The sequence below is a fragment of the Daucus carota genome, chromosome 3 (assembly GCF_001625215.2).
Source record: "Daucus carota subsp. sativus chromosome 3, DH1 v3.0, whole genome shotgun sequence".
Taxonomy (NCBI): Eukaryota; Viridiplantae; Streptophyta; class Magnoliopsida; order Apiales; family Apiaceae; genus Daucus; species Daucus carota.
The window spans coordinates 47941847-47959817 of NC_030383.2; the positions used below are offsets into that span (position 1 = coordinate 47941847).

At 32.9% G+C, this 17971-nt stretch overlaps 3 protein-coding genes and 1 non-coding gene across 6 annotated transcripts; 2 read left to right on the forward strand and 2 right to left on the reverse strand.

Annotated features, from left to right (window-relative positions):
• The first annotated feature begins 1546 nt into the window (after window positions 1-1546).
• On the forward strand, window positions 1547-3038 carry LOC108214169 (probable galacturonosyltransferase-like 10). The gene has a single exon (XM_017386000.2). The coding sequence runs from the start codon at window positions 1754-1756 to the stop codon at window positions 2828-2830; it is 1077 nt and encodes a 358-aa protein (XP_017241489.1). The 5' UTR covers window positions 1547-1753; the 3' UTR covers window positions 2831-3038.
• Window positions 3039-4633: 1595 nt separating this feature from the next.
• On the reverse strand, window positions 4634-4764 carry LOC135151861 (U6atac minor spliceosomal RNA). The gene has a single exon (XR_010290769.1). It is a non-coding gene; the product is annotated as a U6atac minor spliceosomal RNA (small nuclear RNA).
• A 987-nt stretch (window positions 4765-5751) lies between these two features.
• Window positions 5752-10033, forward strand: LOC108214171 (uncharacterized). Its single transcript, XM_017386003.2, has 3 exons — window positions 5752-5953; window positions 6202-6290; window positions 9628-10033. Exons 1-3 carry the CDS (start codon window positions 5915-5917, stop codon window positions 9779-9781), a joined length of 282 nt encoding a protein of 93 aa, XP_017241492.1. The 5' UTR covers window positions 5752-5914; the 3' UTR covers window positions 9782-10033.
• Window positions 10034-11055: 1022 nt separating this feature from the next.
• On the reverse strand, window positions 11056-14374 carry LOC108213233 (E2F transcription factor-like E2FF). Of its 3 annotated transcripts, none has more exons than XM_064089198.1 (10): window positions 14071-14374; window positions 13895-13962; window positions 13754-13806; window positions 13571-13648; window positions 13241-13319; window positions 12992-13059; window positions 12864-12906; window positions 12669-12730; window positions 11923-12571; window positions 11056-11401 (listed from the first exon to the last, which is right to left on the reverse strand). In XM_064089198.1, the coding sequence occupies exons 1-10, from the start codon at window positions 14184-14186 to the stop codon at window positions 11310-11312; spliced, it is 1308 nt and encodes a 435-aa protein (XP_063945268.1). In that variant the 5' UTR covers window positions 14187-14374; the 3' UTR covers window positions 11056-11309. The 3 variants fall into 3 exon arrangements, with proteins under 3 accessions (XP_063945268.1, XP_017240492.1, XP_017240493.1); XM_017385003.2 differs by having other exon boundaries at window positions 12834-12906; window positions 14071-14373; XM_017385004.2 differs by having other exon boundaries at window positions 11903-12571; window positions 12834-12906; window positions 14071-14373.
• Between the last annotated feature and the right edge of the window lie 3597 nt (window positions 14375-17971).

The following is a 17971-nucleotide window of genomic DNA, read 5'->3' on the forward strand; positions in this document are numbered from 1 at the left end:
TGACAGTAGAAGTACTATCTTTAAACTATCTCTGTGTTCAAAACATATTCATATTGGGGCCGTAGCAACTAGCAAGAGATGGGTTAGAAGTTATACTCTACCATCTATAAATTATTAAAATATTTAGACAATATAACTTATAAGTGATTAAAGTAGTCGGATAATATGACTCATAAATTATTCAAGTATTTGGATAATATTAAATACTTTCTTTTTGGTATAAACGATAATAATATAAAAAGTGTTATTAATACATGAAAATTATTAATAGAAGCCATGGAAGAAAGAAAAAAGTCGATAAAGTCCCCTGATGAAGCTTTGGAAAAGAAAAAGTTAAAACTAGTATAAATTTGAGAATTTAAAATTAAAATTAAAATTCTCATAAATTTATCATTTAAAATTAGATGTACATTTTCAAATGACTTTCAGAAATATCAAAATTCAAAAGACTCTTGGTAGCTGGAAAACAGAGTATCATGATTCATGAGTGTGTACTGAAGTTTATATGATTTTGAATCCAATACTACTGTAAACTACTGTTCGTTTGTTTGGACCTCATTTCATTTTATACAATTATAATGGGATCGTTTGGCTGAATTTAAAATAAGTGACTTATTATTTAAAATAAAGAAGTTGATTAGAGTGAGAATTTGGTGTGAACCTATAAGCTACTAGAATTGTTTAGATCCCATGATTTATAAGTTTTTTAAGTGTTTGGATAATTTAACTTATAAGTTGGTATTAGTTTAATAATTTTGAAGTCGTTTATGTTACAAATAGAAAGAAGCAGAAGTTCGGTATAAAAAAATGTAGGAAACCTAGCTTTTCTTTTTGGGCTTTTTTTTGTTTAATTAAGCACTTCGTCATATTTGCCAAACGGACAGGTAATAAGCGGAAGTGAACTTTCGGACTTCTAAGCCCATAAGCGATACTCCCAAACACCCGGAATGATTTATTTTTTTATTATGGATGAAAAAATGAAAAAATCAAAAGTATAAAGAGTTCTTCTTGTAATAAGAGTTCTCAAGGTTGCGGTGATGCCAAATGCCAATCACTGACCAACTCTCCAATTATATTTTTACTATTGTCTCGACATGAACATAGAATTAAACATACAAGAATATGGAATATAATAATTCGGTCTTTCTAATGTGTGCCCAAGGGTACACAATAAGCATCAACTTTCATGAAAATGGTTTGTTTTGATTGGTGGAATTGATGTGAATGCATGGGGGCCATTTACATTTATTATCCATCCACCAATCAAAAGCTAGAATTTTCATGGGAGTTGGTGACTATTGTGTGCCCTTGGGCACACCATAGAAAATTCGATAATAATTTTAACCAGGATCTTATGTCACTAATGATGAATAAAATATGCAAACAAAAAGTGATTACTAGAATATAAACAGGCCACGTGGTGGCAGTCGGCTGAATGATGCGTGAACCCAGCTGTATTTCAGTGCACTGCGAGGCTCCTCGAAAATCACAAAATACGAATAACACTCATTCTTTTAATCTCAAATTTGAATTTTCCAAGAAATCCAGCCCTTTGAACCTAACGCGTTCAATTATTTTCAATTTTATTTAGCACATTCCTACGCGTTTACAGCTTCCGTTTCATTTCTTTCTAGTATCTAGAATTAGCATAATATTCAACTTTTCAACTCAACCCAGTTACATATTTATATTCTTTCTCATTTCATACTCAACCAAAAACAATTCACAAGCTCTCAAATTCTCATCTTCTAATATGCTCCACCTCAAATTCATTTTCTTGATTTTTTTATCTGTTCTGCTCATCTCCCCTGCTTCTGCAATTCGTTCACACCCTACTAAAAAAAGCAAGAAAATTTACTCGAATCTTGATTATATTGAAGCACCAGCTTATCAGAATGGTGAAAAATGTGAAGCTCTGGATACAAAATCTTCATTTGGGTCAACGTGTGATCCTTCTCTTGTTCATGTGGCGATGACCCTTGATTCACATTACTTGAGAGGCTCCATTGCTGCTATACACTCTGTTTTGAAGCACTCTTCTTGCCCTGAAAACGTGTTTTTTCATTTTATTTCATTGAGGTCAACTGTGGGTTTGACCAGAACAGTGAAGTCAAGTTTCCCATCTTTGCATTTCAAGGTTTATGTGTTTGATGAAGATCATGTTAAAGGGCTCATCTCATCTTCCATCAGAGAAGCTCTTGATCAGCCTTTGAACTATGCAAGGATTTACATAGCTGAGATGCTTGATCTTTGTGTGGGCCGTGTGATTTACCTGGACTCTGATGTGATTGTTGTGGATGATATACAGAAGCTATGGTCTGTTTCTCTACCAGGGTCAAGAGTGATTGGAGCTCCTGAGTATTGCCATGCAGATTTCAGGAGCTACTTCAGTGATGAGTTCTGGGAGGACCCTGAGTTTTCGCAGGCTTTCGAGGGGAAAAAGGCCTGTTATTTTAACACAGGAGTGATGGTGATGGACTTGGATAAGTGGAGAAGAGGGGATTATAGCAAGAGAATTGAGAAATGGATGGAGATTCAAAAGGAGAGGAGGATTTATAATTTGGGCTCACTCCCTCCCTTTTTGCTTGTTTTTGGAGGAGATGTTCAAGGGATTGATCATAGATGGAACCAACATGGGCTTGGTGGAAACAATGTGGTGAATAGTTGTAGAAGTTTGCATCCTGGTAAGGTTAGTTTGATGCATTGGAGTGGGAAAGGGAAGCCATGGGATAGACTTGATGCTGGAATGGCTTGTCCAGTTGATCACCTGTGGGCACCTTATGATCTATATCAACATAAACCAAGGACCTCATCTCATGATTCTTTATGATTATATTCATTGTTACTATAATTTTTTGAGATATAATATTCTTTGATTTGGTACAGATTTCTGTATGTGTATTTATTTCTGAACATACAAGACTTGAGGATTAGAATAGTTGGTCAGGGGAGGTTATTGTGCCTCTTTATTTTTGTATGACCTGAAATGGCAGAATGTTACAGTATATATTATTTGGCACATAATTGGCTTGGTTCTACTTCTCATTCTACAAACTTGTACTATGTACTAAACACAAATTCAGTTAATTTTCTGGGTTAATTATCCGGTGTTGACAAGTCCAGATTCGATCTGGAAACGTCGGACAGGTAGAAATCGCCATCTTTTTGGCATTGCACAATATGGTAAAATTTGTTGATGTTAATAACTGAAACAAATGTGTAATGTAGTGCAATCATACAAATATCTGACTCCTAGGTTGGTGTTCTAGTAATTGATAATGGTGATGGTCTGTCTTGTTAGGCTGAAATGCCAAACTAATTGCTGGAAATGGTAGTGTGAAATGTGAACACAGGATGGTAAAGGTTAGGTATTTCAGAATCTTCCAAACCTAGGTACATTGACAGTCATTTGCCAGCTGCTAGTGAGGATTAAAGCTAGCATGACTTTCGTATTTGAACTTCTCCTCTGGAAAGCCAAACCTTGTGTTTGATTTGTCTTTGAACTTTCAATACCTTGTTTTTGTGTTGCACAAGCCACTTAAGTGGGGTCTTTAAGGAAACTCTTCTGCATAAGATTCAACAAGTTTCTACTACTCTTAGCCCTGAGGAGTTAGGACTTAGGACCATCCTTCTTTTTTATCTTCTCTTGTTGAGCACAACAATCTTTGGTGATTACCATTTACCCTGCAGCATGCGCCTGTTATTAGATTAAATCTCTCTTAGTAATGCAAACAGAAAAGATTATATGAAAGTATTTAATATAAAAGCAAGCGTTGCATTAGCAAAAGATCACGAATCTAGATGAACATAGAATCAGCTCCTGCTGCAGGACTAGAGTAAACAAAACCATTTTTCTGATCTCAACCCCGAGTAACTGAATCCCCTATCTTTTTAGAGGTATACTCCACTAAAACTATCCTTTGCAATATATTTCCATCAAATTGTTCAATTACTTTCAACTCAGATAAGAAAGAAGTCAGTCACATAAGTGAAGATCCTCTGCTTCTGTTCCTATAATCTACTTCCATACAAGCATGGTTTCAGATCTTTTCATTCAGCAATCCACAAGTTTACAAACTGAAATTGCTAATGTGCCCTACAACTACTAAGTAAATCACTCAAAATTTCATAATTATAAGGACAATAGGGCCCGGAATCTCAGTTTGTAAAATGCATCAGATCTATTTCGAATGCTTTAATTAAGTAGCTCTGTAATCAGATTATGCAAGAAAGTTAACATTGGAAATTATTCAAGTGTAATTCAACCACCACACTTTTGCAGCTAATATTATGCAAAATAACTTGTCATGACAAGCTATACCTTTACCCCAATTGTGAATTTTACAAAACTTCCCACACTTGACATTTTACACTTTCAAAACTTCATTATCTTCCTCGCAAAGATCATTTGGTTTGAGCAATTAGTGACAGATCAAAAGTACTCATCAACGACATGATCAAACAATACAAATATACAAAAACAAACGAGATTCTACTTGAATCGCCATCATGTTTTCAACCCCAAACTTGAGCTCACAATTCAAAGAAAGTAAAAGTGGAGTTAGTTTCAAGTTAAAGATAACCACAAGTGGATCTTGATTAAGGGCTCACAAACCAAGTGAAATTCGGGGAAAAAAAAATTGGGTTAGAAGATCCACCGAAGTGGAGGGCCTTAACCGGATGTGTGGTAACAGGTAATGCTCAAGAGAGCAGTTCCCGTCCCTGTCAGGGGAGATGCCAACCATCTCTCCTTTCTACGAACACGATTAACTCATATCACACTCCCTTATTTATACCCGGATAAACTTAATTATGTAAGCGATGTGGGACGGACGATTTCACTCTGCATAGTCTCGTTTTCACAAAACATTACTACACTGATAATTTTTAGAGGCCGTTTGGAAATTAATTTCATTTCAAATGACAGGATTTGAGTTGTCATTTCAAATTTTCATATTTATACTAACATTTGAATGTCTTGATTTCAAATGAAATCCAAATCCAAATTTTCAAACAAGTTATTTCAACAAATTCATAATCTCAAATAAAATCCTGGTTCCCAGACATAGCATTAGCTTATTCCACTTTAATCACTGTTGTTTTGATTTTATCTTGATATTTATCGTATTTTAAATAGTATTATGATACTTTAAGAAATACCATAGATTCATAGAATAGTTTTAGTTATATTCTGTTAAATAAATTTATTTATCTTCTTTTTTTTATGGGGGGACATGATTATAACAATTATGTTTTAATACGTTTATATATTAGGTTCGAGTTTGAAATATATTAAAGGTGTATAGATATGTTCTCATTTTCAGTTAATTATAACATTAAATGTTAATCTAATATTTTTGTCAATCATCAAAATGTTGTAAAGTGAAAGTGATTAAGAAGCTTGGTATGTAATGAAAAATATAAATATTTTAAAATTTTCATTTACATTACACGCTATTCAATTCATCCCCAAAACTCAGAATATTCCGTCGATAACTAACAAAGTAATAATAAATAATTTAAAAATATATTTAGCGACATACACAAAATAAAAAAGAGGAGCCAAACTGTAAAATAACGATCTCCTTGATAAATTTAGGTGAAAGAAAAAACCAACCTCGTATTTTTTTACATAAAATTATATAAAATCAACATAATTATTATTTTAATTAATATATTTTGAAACGCGTGAAAGATGAAGTCGAGCTGCGAATCTTTAGTATCACGGTCGTATAACGTACAAGCCAGAACCCAGAAGGAACCCAGCCCAAATAAAATAGAAATCAAGAGCGAAAACAAAAGTGAATATAAAACGCAGCAGCCCAGTTGTCCTCGTCATCTATTCATCTCGCTTTTGCAATTTCATTAGCTCTTTGTTTTTCTCTTAATAAACCAGGATAGTCGCACTTCTCCGATGGCTTCTCACACTGTTAATCGATGGCTCAGGCCCGAGGTTCTCTCGCGCTCTCTCTCTCTCTCTCTCTCTCTCTCTCTCTCTCTCTCTCTCTCTCTCTCTCTCTCTCTCTCCCTCTCCCTCTCCCTCTCCCCCCCCCCCCTCTCTCTCTCCCTCTCTCTCCCTCTCCCTCTCCCTCTCCCTCTCTCTCCCCCCTCTCTCTCTCCCTCTCTCTTCTCCCTCTCTCCCTATAACACATATGCAAGTGATGAGTAGATAAAAGATGTGGATCTGAATGATATGGACAGGTATATCCATTGTTTGCTGCCGTTGGTGTTGCTGTGGGGATCTGTGGTATGCAGTTGATTCGTAACATTTCTGGCAATCCTGAAGTCAGGTCCACCCATTTAATCCCTTTATTTTCTGTTTATTTATGTGTGTCAGTGTGTGTACTGTGGAGTTGAATTTCACTTCTTCTTTTTCCTGACAATTTGATTTATAAAGATGATATTAAGTAATTTGAGATATCGTTACATAATTCACAATTTAAACCTAAACCTTACTGATTTTTACAAACTTTGAATCTTGTCAAAAGATTTTAATACAAAATATGCCAAGGAGTTGTGAATTATGTGGAATTCTCTCTTTGAGGCATGGGATTAAGAAATTAATTTGTTGTTGTCTCTTGTATCTGATTGCTGATCAGTTACCACCGGTGGCGTTTGAGGGGGGAGGGGGTGGTTTGACCTGAGCCCCTTGTTTCTTTTTTTTCTTGGATGGAAATATTATATTTTACCTCTGAGAAATTGTACCTTGAGAGATATTTCACAAATCTATAACTTTAAACCATGTCCTGCATTAGTTTCACATCCACACATACCATCTATATTTCTAGGCTCCTTCAAATTTGTAACCACCCTGAACATGATCTTTGCAAAAATAACCACCTAAATTTTCACTTCACAAAACTAACCACCCTAATTGTTTCACCCCCTCGGGCGAACACAATAGCAGCCAAAAAATTTCCAACGCCCCACCAAGAAACGAACACGTAAGGACAGTATAACTGTGTTCGCCACATGCAGAGGCGAACACATATTTCCACATATTTCACTTTACTTCTCTCAAAATTTGAAATTTCTTCCTTTTGCATGCTACACCTACATATGCTGCAACCATATCTTGTTCATTGCTGTAAATGATGCTCAGTGTTAGTATGACTCAACACGCCCAAAATACGAGAAATTTATATGGTTTCTGTTATTTTCTTGGCGGGGTTTTTGGTTTTTAAAGGAGAGGCTACTTTTGTTAACAGCGATAAGAAAGCATTGCTCAATTTTTTGAGTAATGTGATAATTTTTTATTTTTCTAAAATTAAAAACTGCATTTATTTGATTTATAAAAAATCAAACAAAACTAAAGAAATGTGATTATTTTATTTATGAAAAATCAGAAAAACTATAAATTAAATGTGTTGTTTCGTAAATATTGAATTGAATATTAATTGTAAATTAAATTTTTATTGTAAGAATAGCGGAGAAGAAATTATGAATTTATATGGATCGAAAAAATAGTAAAATTATTCATATATTATAAAGTAAGGCATCTAATATTAATTAATATGTGATCTTTCGGTAATATAAATATTTTTTGAGTAAAAATATTCATATTACATTACAATGAATATTCACCGAAAAAATGAATATTTACTCAAAATATTTTAATAAAAAAATATTTTAATGAATATTTTGAGTATATTATTCAAAATTAATTAATATTAATTTGAGTAAATATTTTTACTCATTTTTACTCATTTACAAAAAATATTTTTTGTAATATTAAATAATATTAATATTAACTCATATAAATATCATGAATTAATTCATGCAATATGAATATTTGAGTAAATATTTTTACTCATTTTATTTTGAGTAAATATTTTGAGTATATTATTTTGAGTAAAAATATTCATATTACAATAAATATTAATATTTTTACTATTTTAATATTATTAATTCATAACATGAATTAATATGAATATTTTTGAGTAAAAATATTCATATTCATATTATGAATATTTTTACTCAAAAAATATTCATATTACCGAAAAAATCACATATTAATTAATATTAGATGCCTTACTTTATAATATATGAATAATTTTACTATTTTTTCGATCCATATAAATTCATAATTTCTTCACCGCTATTCTTACAATAAAAATTTAATTTACAATTAATACTCAATTCAATATTTACGAAACAACACATTTAATTTATAATTTTTCTGATTTTTTATGAATAAAAAAATCACATTTTTTTATTTTTTTTTTGATTTTTTTATAAATCAAATAAACGCAGTTTTTGATTTTAAAAAAAATAAAAAACTATCACATTACTCAAAAAATTGAGCAATGCTTTCTTATCGCTGTTAACAAAAGTAGCCTCCCCTTTAAAAACCAAAAACTCCGCCAAGAAAATCACAGAAATCATATAAATTTCTCGCATTTTGGGCGTGTTGAGTCATACTTAAACACTGAGCATCATTTACAGCAATGAACAAGGTATGGTTACAGCATATACAGGTGTAGCGTGCAAAAGGAACAAATTTCAAATTCTAAGGGAAGTGAAGTGAAATATGTGGAAATATGTGTTCGCCTCTGGATGTGGCGAACACAGTTATACTGCCCTTACGTGTTCGTTTCTTGGTGGGGCGTTGGAAATTTTTTGGCTGCTATTGTGTTCGCCCGAGGGGTGAAACAATTAGGGTGGTTAGTTTTGTGAAGTGAAAATTTAGGTGGTTATTTTTGCAAAAATCATGTTCAGGGTGGTTACAAATTTGAAGGAGCCTATATTTCTATGCTTACAGAATCTGTGAAAATGATTGCTTTATAAACTAGTACTCCTATGAAATACAGTACACTCAAATTTAAAACCCCATATCCAAAAGATGAATCAGTTCAAAGGAAATAAATTATGATTTACTTTGTTTCAATCCCCATTCTTTGTCATTTTCCAGACACACACCCATGTGTATGTCTACCTGTTATGTGTGTTGTTTTTGATACGTTGTATACGCCAACGAGTTAAATTTCCTTTTTCCTTGCATTTCTTGGAAAAAGAATATTTTGGTTTGTGAAGGACATTTGAAGTCGTTACTTTTGAGTTTATGAATTTAAAATCATACCATATAAAAATGCCTTTTTGTGTCGTAGATACTCATTTGTCAGCTTAGTTCTAGTATTGCTGTCTCTAAAATGTCTTCCCAGCATATCAGCTGTTCACTGTATTTCCTATGAGGAAGTCTGCTTATCAATTTAATTTTGGAAATCCTTGAAGTAAATATTGACTTTTTATTTAACTTGGTTCTACTTTAGAAGTTATGCTATTTATAGTTTGAATCTCAACATTTTACATTTTAGTGTTCTGTTCCTTGAAGTAATTACCTTGCCTAGCACTATATACATTTCAGTGTACAAGAATGGGTTTTGAAGTCTGCCTTATTTGCCTAGAGTAGTTCGATCTAACATGACGGACTGTACTACACTGCTTTACTCTTGTTTACAAGTAGCTCGTACTACAATATAAAGTTTAAGTACTAAAGAAATTAGCTTTTACTCCATGTTCATTGTCCTTTGAACCAAACTTTCATATTCTCATATTGCAAGTTAGATTGTGGAAGTTCTAATATTTATGCAGTTACTGACACATCTCTGTTATTTTCTAAAAAATAAGGGTGACCAAGGAAAACAGGGCTGCAGGCGTGCTGGATAACTTTGCTGAAGGAGAGAAGTACTCACAACATGCCCTTAGAAAGTATGTCCGAAACAAGTCTCCAGAGATCATGCCATCAATCAACGGCTTCTTTGCTAAACCTGATGTCGAATGATGAGGGTTTTGAAATATTGACTTTGTCTGATGATTGATAAAAACCAATTGATTATGATATTGGAATTTAAACCGTTTAATTCAGCCCATGTTTAAACATAGTTGGGTGATTGTGGAAGCTTGAATAAAGTACATGATGTATTTCTAGACTTCTTGTTAAAATACTCTTCTTAGATGATTGCTATATTTTTGTTACTGGTAACATTGTTGGTTGAGATTAATTATTAAATATTAATATGCATTCCAGTGTTTAGTTCTGACTTTCAGATATACTACTTTTATTGCGTAAACTATATATTTGTATTTTGATTAACAACCGTCCGCAGATTTATTTTTTTTGTTGTCGGGCTTTCAGATTATTACCCCAATTATATTCTAATATTTGTCTTTCGTCTCTTTTTAAATGTCTGTAAAGCTAAGGATCATTCTGTTGTACTAGTGAAGGAGCTCAGGTCAATGTCAATAGAGCTGAATACAGATGCTGGCTGCCCTCACTTGCTTTTAACAAGCCATGGGTTCAAGCGTCAGCATAATAGTATATAAAAGGATCACTTCTAGTTGTAATAACCAACATTTGCTTTCTATTACAGCTCACTTGGACCAACATACGACTTATAAGGGCAAGTTTGGCCTCATTTCGTGTGAAAATGAGGACTTATTTTGTGGGGGAATTTAAATATATATAATATTTTTTTGTATTAAGTATTTAATAGGTATTTAACATTCTTTATTTACAGAAAAAGAAGTACACATTTATGTATTGAGAAAAATAAAATAAGCCAGGACCAAAGTCTCCGAGATCATATCGCTATGCCATCTATCAACAGCTTCTTTGCTGAACCTGACATAGAATCGCTATGCCATCTGTCAACAGCAGTGTTCGGAGTTATTCGTTGTTAGAAAAACACTGATAATTGTGATATTGGAATGAAGACCTTTTAATTCAACCACCATATTTGAACTATGATTGCAGGATTGTGGAAGCTTGGATATTATATGGAGTATTATTGGACTTCTTGTTTAAACTACTCTTTCTATGTGAAACTGGCTATGTTTTCGTTAATATTCTCTGCATATGATGTATATATATGCAAATGGTTTTATATATTGTCGATAAGCTTGAAGCTGTGGTAGTTCCAGTACTTATAGCGGTAGTTCAATTTAACTAACCCGGTAACCTCCTCTCATCAAGTTGCGCGAGTATTTGATTGAAAAGTTAAAACTAACGAAAGTAAAAAAAACTCAACACTAACGATATGGAATGAATAAATAGGATTTCAAAACTCTTTTAAGTACCAAACAATGTAGTCAATATCTGGATTCTAAATCTCTAAACCTAGCAATTGGGCAAGAAAACAAATAACTTAAGACATCAGTACTTTGATGTTAAAGATTGAAGCAACTATGCACACTACAATATCAGTTGGGGTATAAAGAAAATACTTTAATATGCATGAACAGCTGGAATGAGAGTGCAGAATCATCCTGTTGAACTAGTGAAAGAGCTGAGTCATGAGAATAGAGTTGCATCAAGATGCTGTTTGAGTTGGCTTCTTCTCGTCAACTTCAACAAGCCATGACTTCCAAGCATCGGCATAATGAGTAATAAGATCACTTACAGCTGTACATGATCAACAACATTCACTTTTAATCACTTAGTTGTTAGACAGTTGTGTGCAACATACTACTGAATTGTGCATCATTTAGAATTTGCAACATTCAGGTGATTGTGTAACAGGTAGAACTTAGAAGCATACCAATAATGAATTCATGCTGATACCTTAAGATAACAAGATACCATATATGTTTCTGAGAGGTTGAAGGAGAAACAAAATGCAATTCACAGAGACTAAAGAATTGATGAATATTGGTAACCAAGCAGTTCATTGAAGACAGCCATGTATATAGGAGGTGAAAGTCGGAGACAAAGCTACGTAAATGTCTTAGATAAGAAACATTGATATATAGTATTTTCTTTCCTTGGTAGATGAACTACAAGTTAATGAAGTCTACTTTCCCAAGCTTTCAACAAAGAGCTGACATAAAACTTTTGGCAAAATAAATTCCACAGACTTTAAATAGGTTTGCACTTGTGTATGTAGTTTGTGTTGGCAATGCTTACCACATGTTTTCAAAAGGTACCTTGGTTTTGATACCGAGGAAAATAAGTAGAAGCCAATTGCTCCCAGTCCTGAATCCGCCCAACTTTATTGTTTTCAAGAGCATCTAGGTCGCGTATACTTGCAGGAGAAAAAGGACCAAACACGAAACCCTTGGACTGATGCCTCTGGTGTTGCTTCATTGAGTTCTCATCATTTTCAGTTTTCACATTATGTTGCTTGGCATATGTTGGCACACTTACCTTCTCACTAGACCTGCAGTTAGATAAGGAATTGTCCTTGAATCTCTTTGAAGCAGTATTCGTGATTTCAGTTCCAAATGTTCTCCGCTTGTTGTCATTTGAACCAAAACCAGTCTCAAGTGCACTTCTGGAGTTCTGGACCAACTGCCTAAATGCTGGTTCCCCACTTTCTGGATCCTTAGACTGATGCAGCTGGTGCTGCTTCAATAAGTTCTCATCATTTCCCATTTCCACATTAATTTGCTTCCCACTAGATTGGCAGTTGGATATGGACTCTGCAAATCTCTTTGAAGCAGTATTTGTTATCTCAGTTCCAAACACCCTCATCCTGGTGTCATTCAAGCCAGAACCAGCCTCAAGTGCATTACTGGATTTCTGTTTCATCCCCAACCACCTAAATGCTGGTTTCCCACTCTCTGGATGTCGGACCTACAAATTCAACGACAACGTATCTAGAAACTATTAGATGCATTTTACAATCATCCCAGGTTTTTTCTCACATCAGTAAATTCTGAATATACCTAACCTTTTCGATAAGATTCATAGATGCAAAGACATTGGCAATATCATACAGCCGCCTCGCTTTAGCTGGAGAATTTGGTTGCAGCAAGAAGACAAGAATGTGAGTCATTAAATTGTTCATTAGATCATCTATAATTTAGATATACTGAACAGTGCCAAAAGTCATTACTTCGCATAGCTGTTGTATCATGCACATCACCTGGCAATGCTGTTGCAGCGCTGTCTAGGGAAATAATATCCGCCTGAAGGGACAAGAGAGTTTAGAACATATAACTGAAAAAACAACTATGCCTTGGAAAAAGCATGTCAAAGATCAGCATAACTTACACCAGAACGAAGAAAAAGCTTGACAAAATTCTTAGCAAGCAGTGCCAGAGATTTTTCCTTACGGCTTTCTAGAAAATTATAGAGAGAAGCCAATGCAATCAGAATAAATCTCATAAAACAGTAGCCCTTAATCTATATAACAATCCCAATTTCTTTGAACACAGGCACATATTTGAGCAACAGGTATCAACAAACTGCAACCCCTAATCATATTTTTACTAATATCACACAATACACAGGTAACTTTACCAGTTTTAGGACATGAAACAGACTTCTCCTCCTTGTTGCTATCGCTGGGAGACCGCTCAGTCTCCTTCTCATTTGAAATCTAGGAAGATAAACAGGATGTGTAAGCTTTTCTTTTTCTCATTTGTCACAAATTGCAAGGAACATAATTCTACTATCAATAAGTTTAATCACAACAAACTACGCCCAATGACAACACAACAAACAAAAATAGATCCAAAAATGTTTGAAAACATGATAATACAATGCAAAAATAAAATTGAATTTGGCCCCAACTCACAGATATACAAAAATATAGTTAAATCTTCCGGAAAAAGTCTAATTAAAGGCAACCTGAAGGTCATGTAGAGCCTGAGGAATGGCATCGAAACCTTTCCAACAGTACTGATTCTTTGCTTTCCTCACCAACACCTGAAATCCCCACATCAAACAACAAACCACAATAACCCTCTACACAAAATCAAAACTTAAACCCTTGAACGACAATGCACAATCATAAACCCTTTAATTCCTTACCCCGATACTTTCCATGATGTTAACAATATCATAAATTCTCCGTCTCTCAACTCCTGCACATCAAATCATTTAATTACACCCAAAAACACAAGAAACTTTCTTCATTTCTATATTTCAAAAAATGAAAATAACCAAAGCGACCTAATTGAGCGGCAGCAGCATCCACTCCAACGCATTCGACATCGTCCCGATTATACAACTTCAAAAAACTGAATCCAAAAAAATAAGCAATAATCGATAAATCACAAATAAATCAAAGCGACATTAAAAATGTAAACAACGTATAATCGATAAATGTAACATAGCGGGAGAAGTACTTGGAGCAGAGGAGAGCGAGAGATTTATCTTTGCGGCTGTAGTTAGATACCGAAGGGTTTAGGGTATCGTAGCCAAACAATGAAGAATACGACGACAACGACAACGACGACGACATTGCTTTGGTTGATACAAGAAATGAGTGAGCGAGAGATTAATGTAGTGCTGGTATTTAAGATCGAATGAAAAAATTAGTTGGGCGGGCTGGGAGATTTTGAATAGTCGAATTAAAAGTGTGATTAATTGGGAGTATCAATGGCCTGCCTGCGCAACTAAAAGAATGAGCGCAGGGGGCCGCGGGAATTCAAATTCAACATTAGTTTTAAATCTGCCCCTACCCTACCCATTTCTTACCGCAGCTACTTTTTCTTCTTCTTTTTTCTTTTATTTAGAACAAATTTGCATATAGTAAAATTGAGATTCTTGAGGATTTTTTTATTCTTAAGATCTAAGTATATACGATTCGGAATATAGAAAATATATTGAAATTTTAAGATATTTAATTAGCAATTAGAAATTTGATAATATTCGATATGGATTTTAGAAATCTCTTCATAATCTAGAAGATTTTGAATGATTATGATCCTAATTAAACATCGATTATATGATATTTTACCTGAAATCTGTAGAACTCCATATAAAAGCAAATCACCTTCAATCCATTAAAATTCATATATTATTATTAACCACCTACAATCCATTGTTCATATATCTATTATCTATTATATATCTAATAGAACAAGTGTGAGTAATTTAATTCGTTGAGACGAAACTACTCTTGCTCACAATACATATATATTCATAAATAGTGAGGCTATTATTGACTTTTTATTTTAACAAATTTATTAGACATTAATGTCTCTTCATTAATATACATTAATTACTTTATAATTAAAACTCCAAAAGTATATACTCCCTCTGTCCCTCCCATTTCTTATCAAATGGGTTGGACACGGAGGTTAAGAAATATGTATAAAGAAGTGGAAAAGAGAAAGAAAAGTGGGTGAAGTGGTGGGACCCATTAATTTTTATTGTATAAAAACAAGATAGTGGAGTAAAAGTAGTGTGAAAAGGAAAGAAAAATGAAGAAGTAGTGGGACCCATTAACTATTTTTGGTAAGTTTTGAAATATAAAGAATTGGATGGGACACCCCAAAAACGAAAGTGTAAAGAAATGGGAGGGACGGAGGGAGTAATATTTATAATTATGATTTAATAAACATGATCATTATTTGAAATTAATTTAATATTATATATGTTAAAACAATATATAATCATTTTTAAACTTTAAATTTTCCCCATAAATTTTGTAATTTTTTATATCCTGGCTGATTTTCAAGCTATTAATCAAATCTCTTACCAATTAGACATCGATTTAACCGGATTTTACCAAATCGGATCAAAATCTGTCCGATTATCGATTATTCCGTTAATTCGGATGATTTTTAGAATTTAATTATTATGATTTAATAAAATTTATATATATATACACACACACTCTAATATACATATATATATATATATATATACATTAGAATGATTATAAATAATATATAACTATATGACAAAGACTCTAATTCGGCAAGAACCTCATTTTTTTAAAACAAATTTTCAATAATTTTAGGTGAGTGGTATTTTAATTATATAATAAAAAATTTAAATAGTGTATTTTTTTGTAATTATATTTTAATAAATATTATTATAGTGACGATATGTGTACATATATACATCAGCATAGGGGTCGTTTGGATAAACTTAAAAAAAGTGAATTCTTACTTAAAAAAAAAGTGGACTATTAGTGAGAAGTAAGTCTAGACTTTAAGTTTATTAAAGTGTTTGAAAGAAAGTAGAAGTCCTGATAAAAAGATGGAATTTTCGGTTTCTTATATGTGCTTTTGACTTTTTACACAAACGGGTCAATAAAAGTAGAAACTAACTTTCTTAGAGCATCTCCAAGAGCCTCCTTGTTGGCTCTTAAAAAATAATATAAAAAATGTGGTTCTTAGCAATTTAGAACAAAGTTAAGAGTGTGAACTCCAACAATACTCTCTACATCTCTTCTCTATTTCATATTTTATTCATATATTGGGCTCCACTACAACAAAAAAGAGAGTGAAAGATGGAGGTAAATTGGATGGAAAGATTTTTTTATTGTAAAAAAAATAAGTTAGGAGCCATGTGGTGGCTCTTAACTTTGAGGAGAGAGGAGAGAGAAACAAGAGACTCTTAAGATTTAAGAGCCATTTAAGAGTCTCTTGGAGCAACATTTTTCCTCTCCCTTCTCAAATCTCAAGTTAGGAGCCTAAATGAAGAGGCTCTTGGAAATGCTCTTAGAAAAGGAAGCAGGAAGCAGGAACAACCTAACACACACATGATATGACTTCAAATACAAACAAATATTACATTTAAATTACGTTTATAACACAAATAATCTTAATTTGGAAAAGATGAACAAAAAAATATGAGATATATTGAAAAAATAATTTAAAACAACCCGTGCTTTGCACGGGTTAAAAAGCTAGTTATTATTAATCCATGAAATCCACATGATTTTTTTAGTTATATATAATTATTTTTCATCTATAATGGTTGTTCCCCATTTTGATATATAGATATATTCTACATCCATAATGTCTTAACAAAATTCAAGTCTTTTTAATAAAAGGTAATTGCATATCGCACCCTTTAACTATCGTTCAAAAACGATATTGTATCTATATTTTGAGAAACTCAACTCTCACCCTCTATCTTTACATTTCAAGAATGATACGCACCCCCCTCCGTTAAATTCCGTTAAAATACTCCCACCGTCTCAATTTACATGTCCATTTTGCTTTTTGAGGAGTCAAATTGACTAATTTTTGACCAACTATTAGAAAATATTATTATTTTAGAAAATAAAAAGTTACATATTAAAATAGACTAGATTTACTTTTTAACGATATTTTTTAAAAATTTTGTTTAATTAAGCTATCTCCAAGTCAAAATGATTTTACATATCAAATGATTTTAAATTTCTAGTGTTATGTGTATTAAGTACTTAAAAGATACACTATTTTAAATATAAAAAATAAATATTATGTGATATTTATTATAAATATATACACTTTTATTAAACAAAAATTTGATATGTAAAATCATTTCGACATGGGGATAGCTTAATTTAACAAAAATTTAAAAAAATATCATCAAAAAGTAAATCTAGTCTATTTTAATATGTAACTTTCTATTTCCTAAAATAATAAATAAATATTTTCTAATAGTTGGCCAAAATTAGTCAATTTGACTCCTCGAAAAGCAAATGAGACATGTAAATTGAGATGGAGGGAGTATTTTAACGGAAGTTAACGGAATTTAAGGGAGAGGGGTGCGTATCGTTCTTGAAATGTAAAGATAAGACGTGCAAGTTGAGTTTCTCGAAGTATGGGCACAATATCGTTTTTGAACGATAGTTAGGCGGTGCGATATGCAATTATCTCTGCTAATAATGATGTGTGGTTCAAGGTCTAGCACTTTGATAAAATGTTTCATCTTACCTTGTATTGTTGTGTAAAGAGGTCTCATGATAATTGAAGGTACCGTGAAAGAAACTATTTGAAGTATGCATGCCTGAGAGTCAAGTATATGTGAGATTCACATGTGTCCCAAGTTCAGTATTTCTCGAATTCTGAGTTTCAGGAATTTCTCAAATTCCTGATTGAAATATCTTGAAGTTTCATGGATTTTGAAAAGATAATTGTGCTACGTAGACTAGTAGAGCTTTGAGACTTACAAGTGTCGAAGAATCAAGGTTCGCGCACCATTAGAAGATTTAAAGGTTAGCCTCCCCGTGACGACATACATGGCGTGTACCAGAAAGTATTAACTTCATCACAAACCTCTCATTTATACATGTTAAGAGAG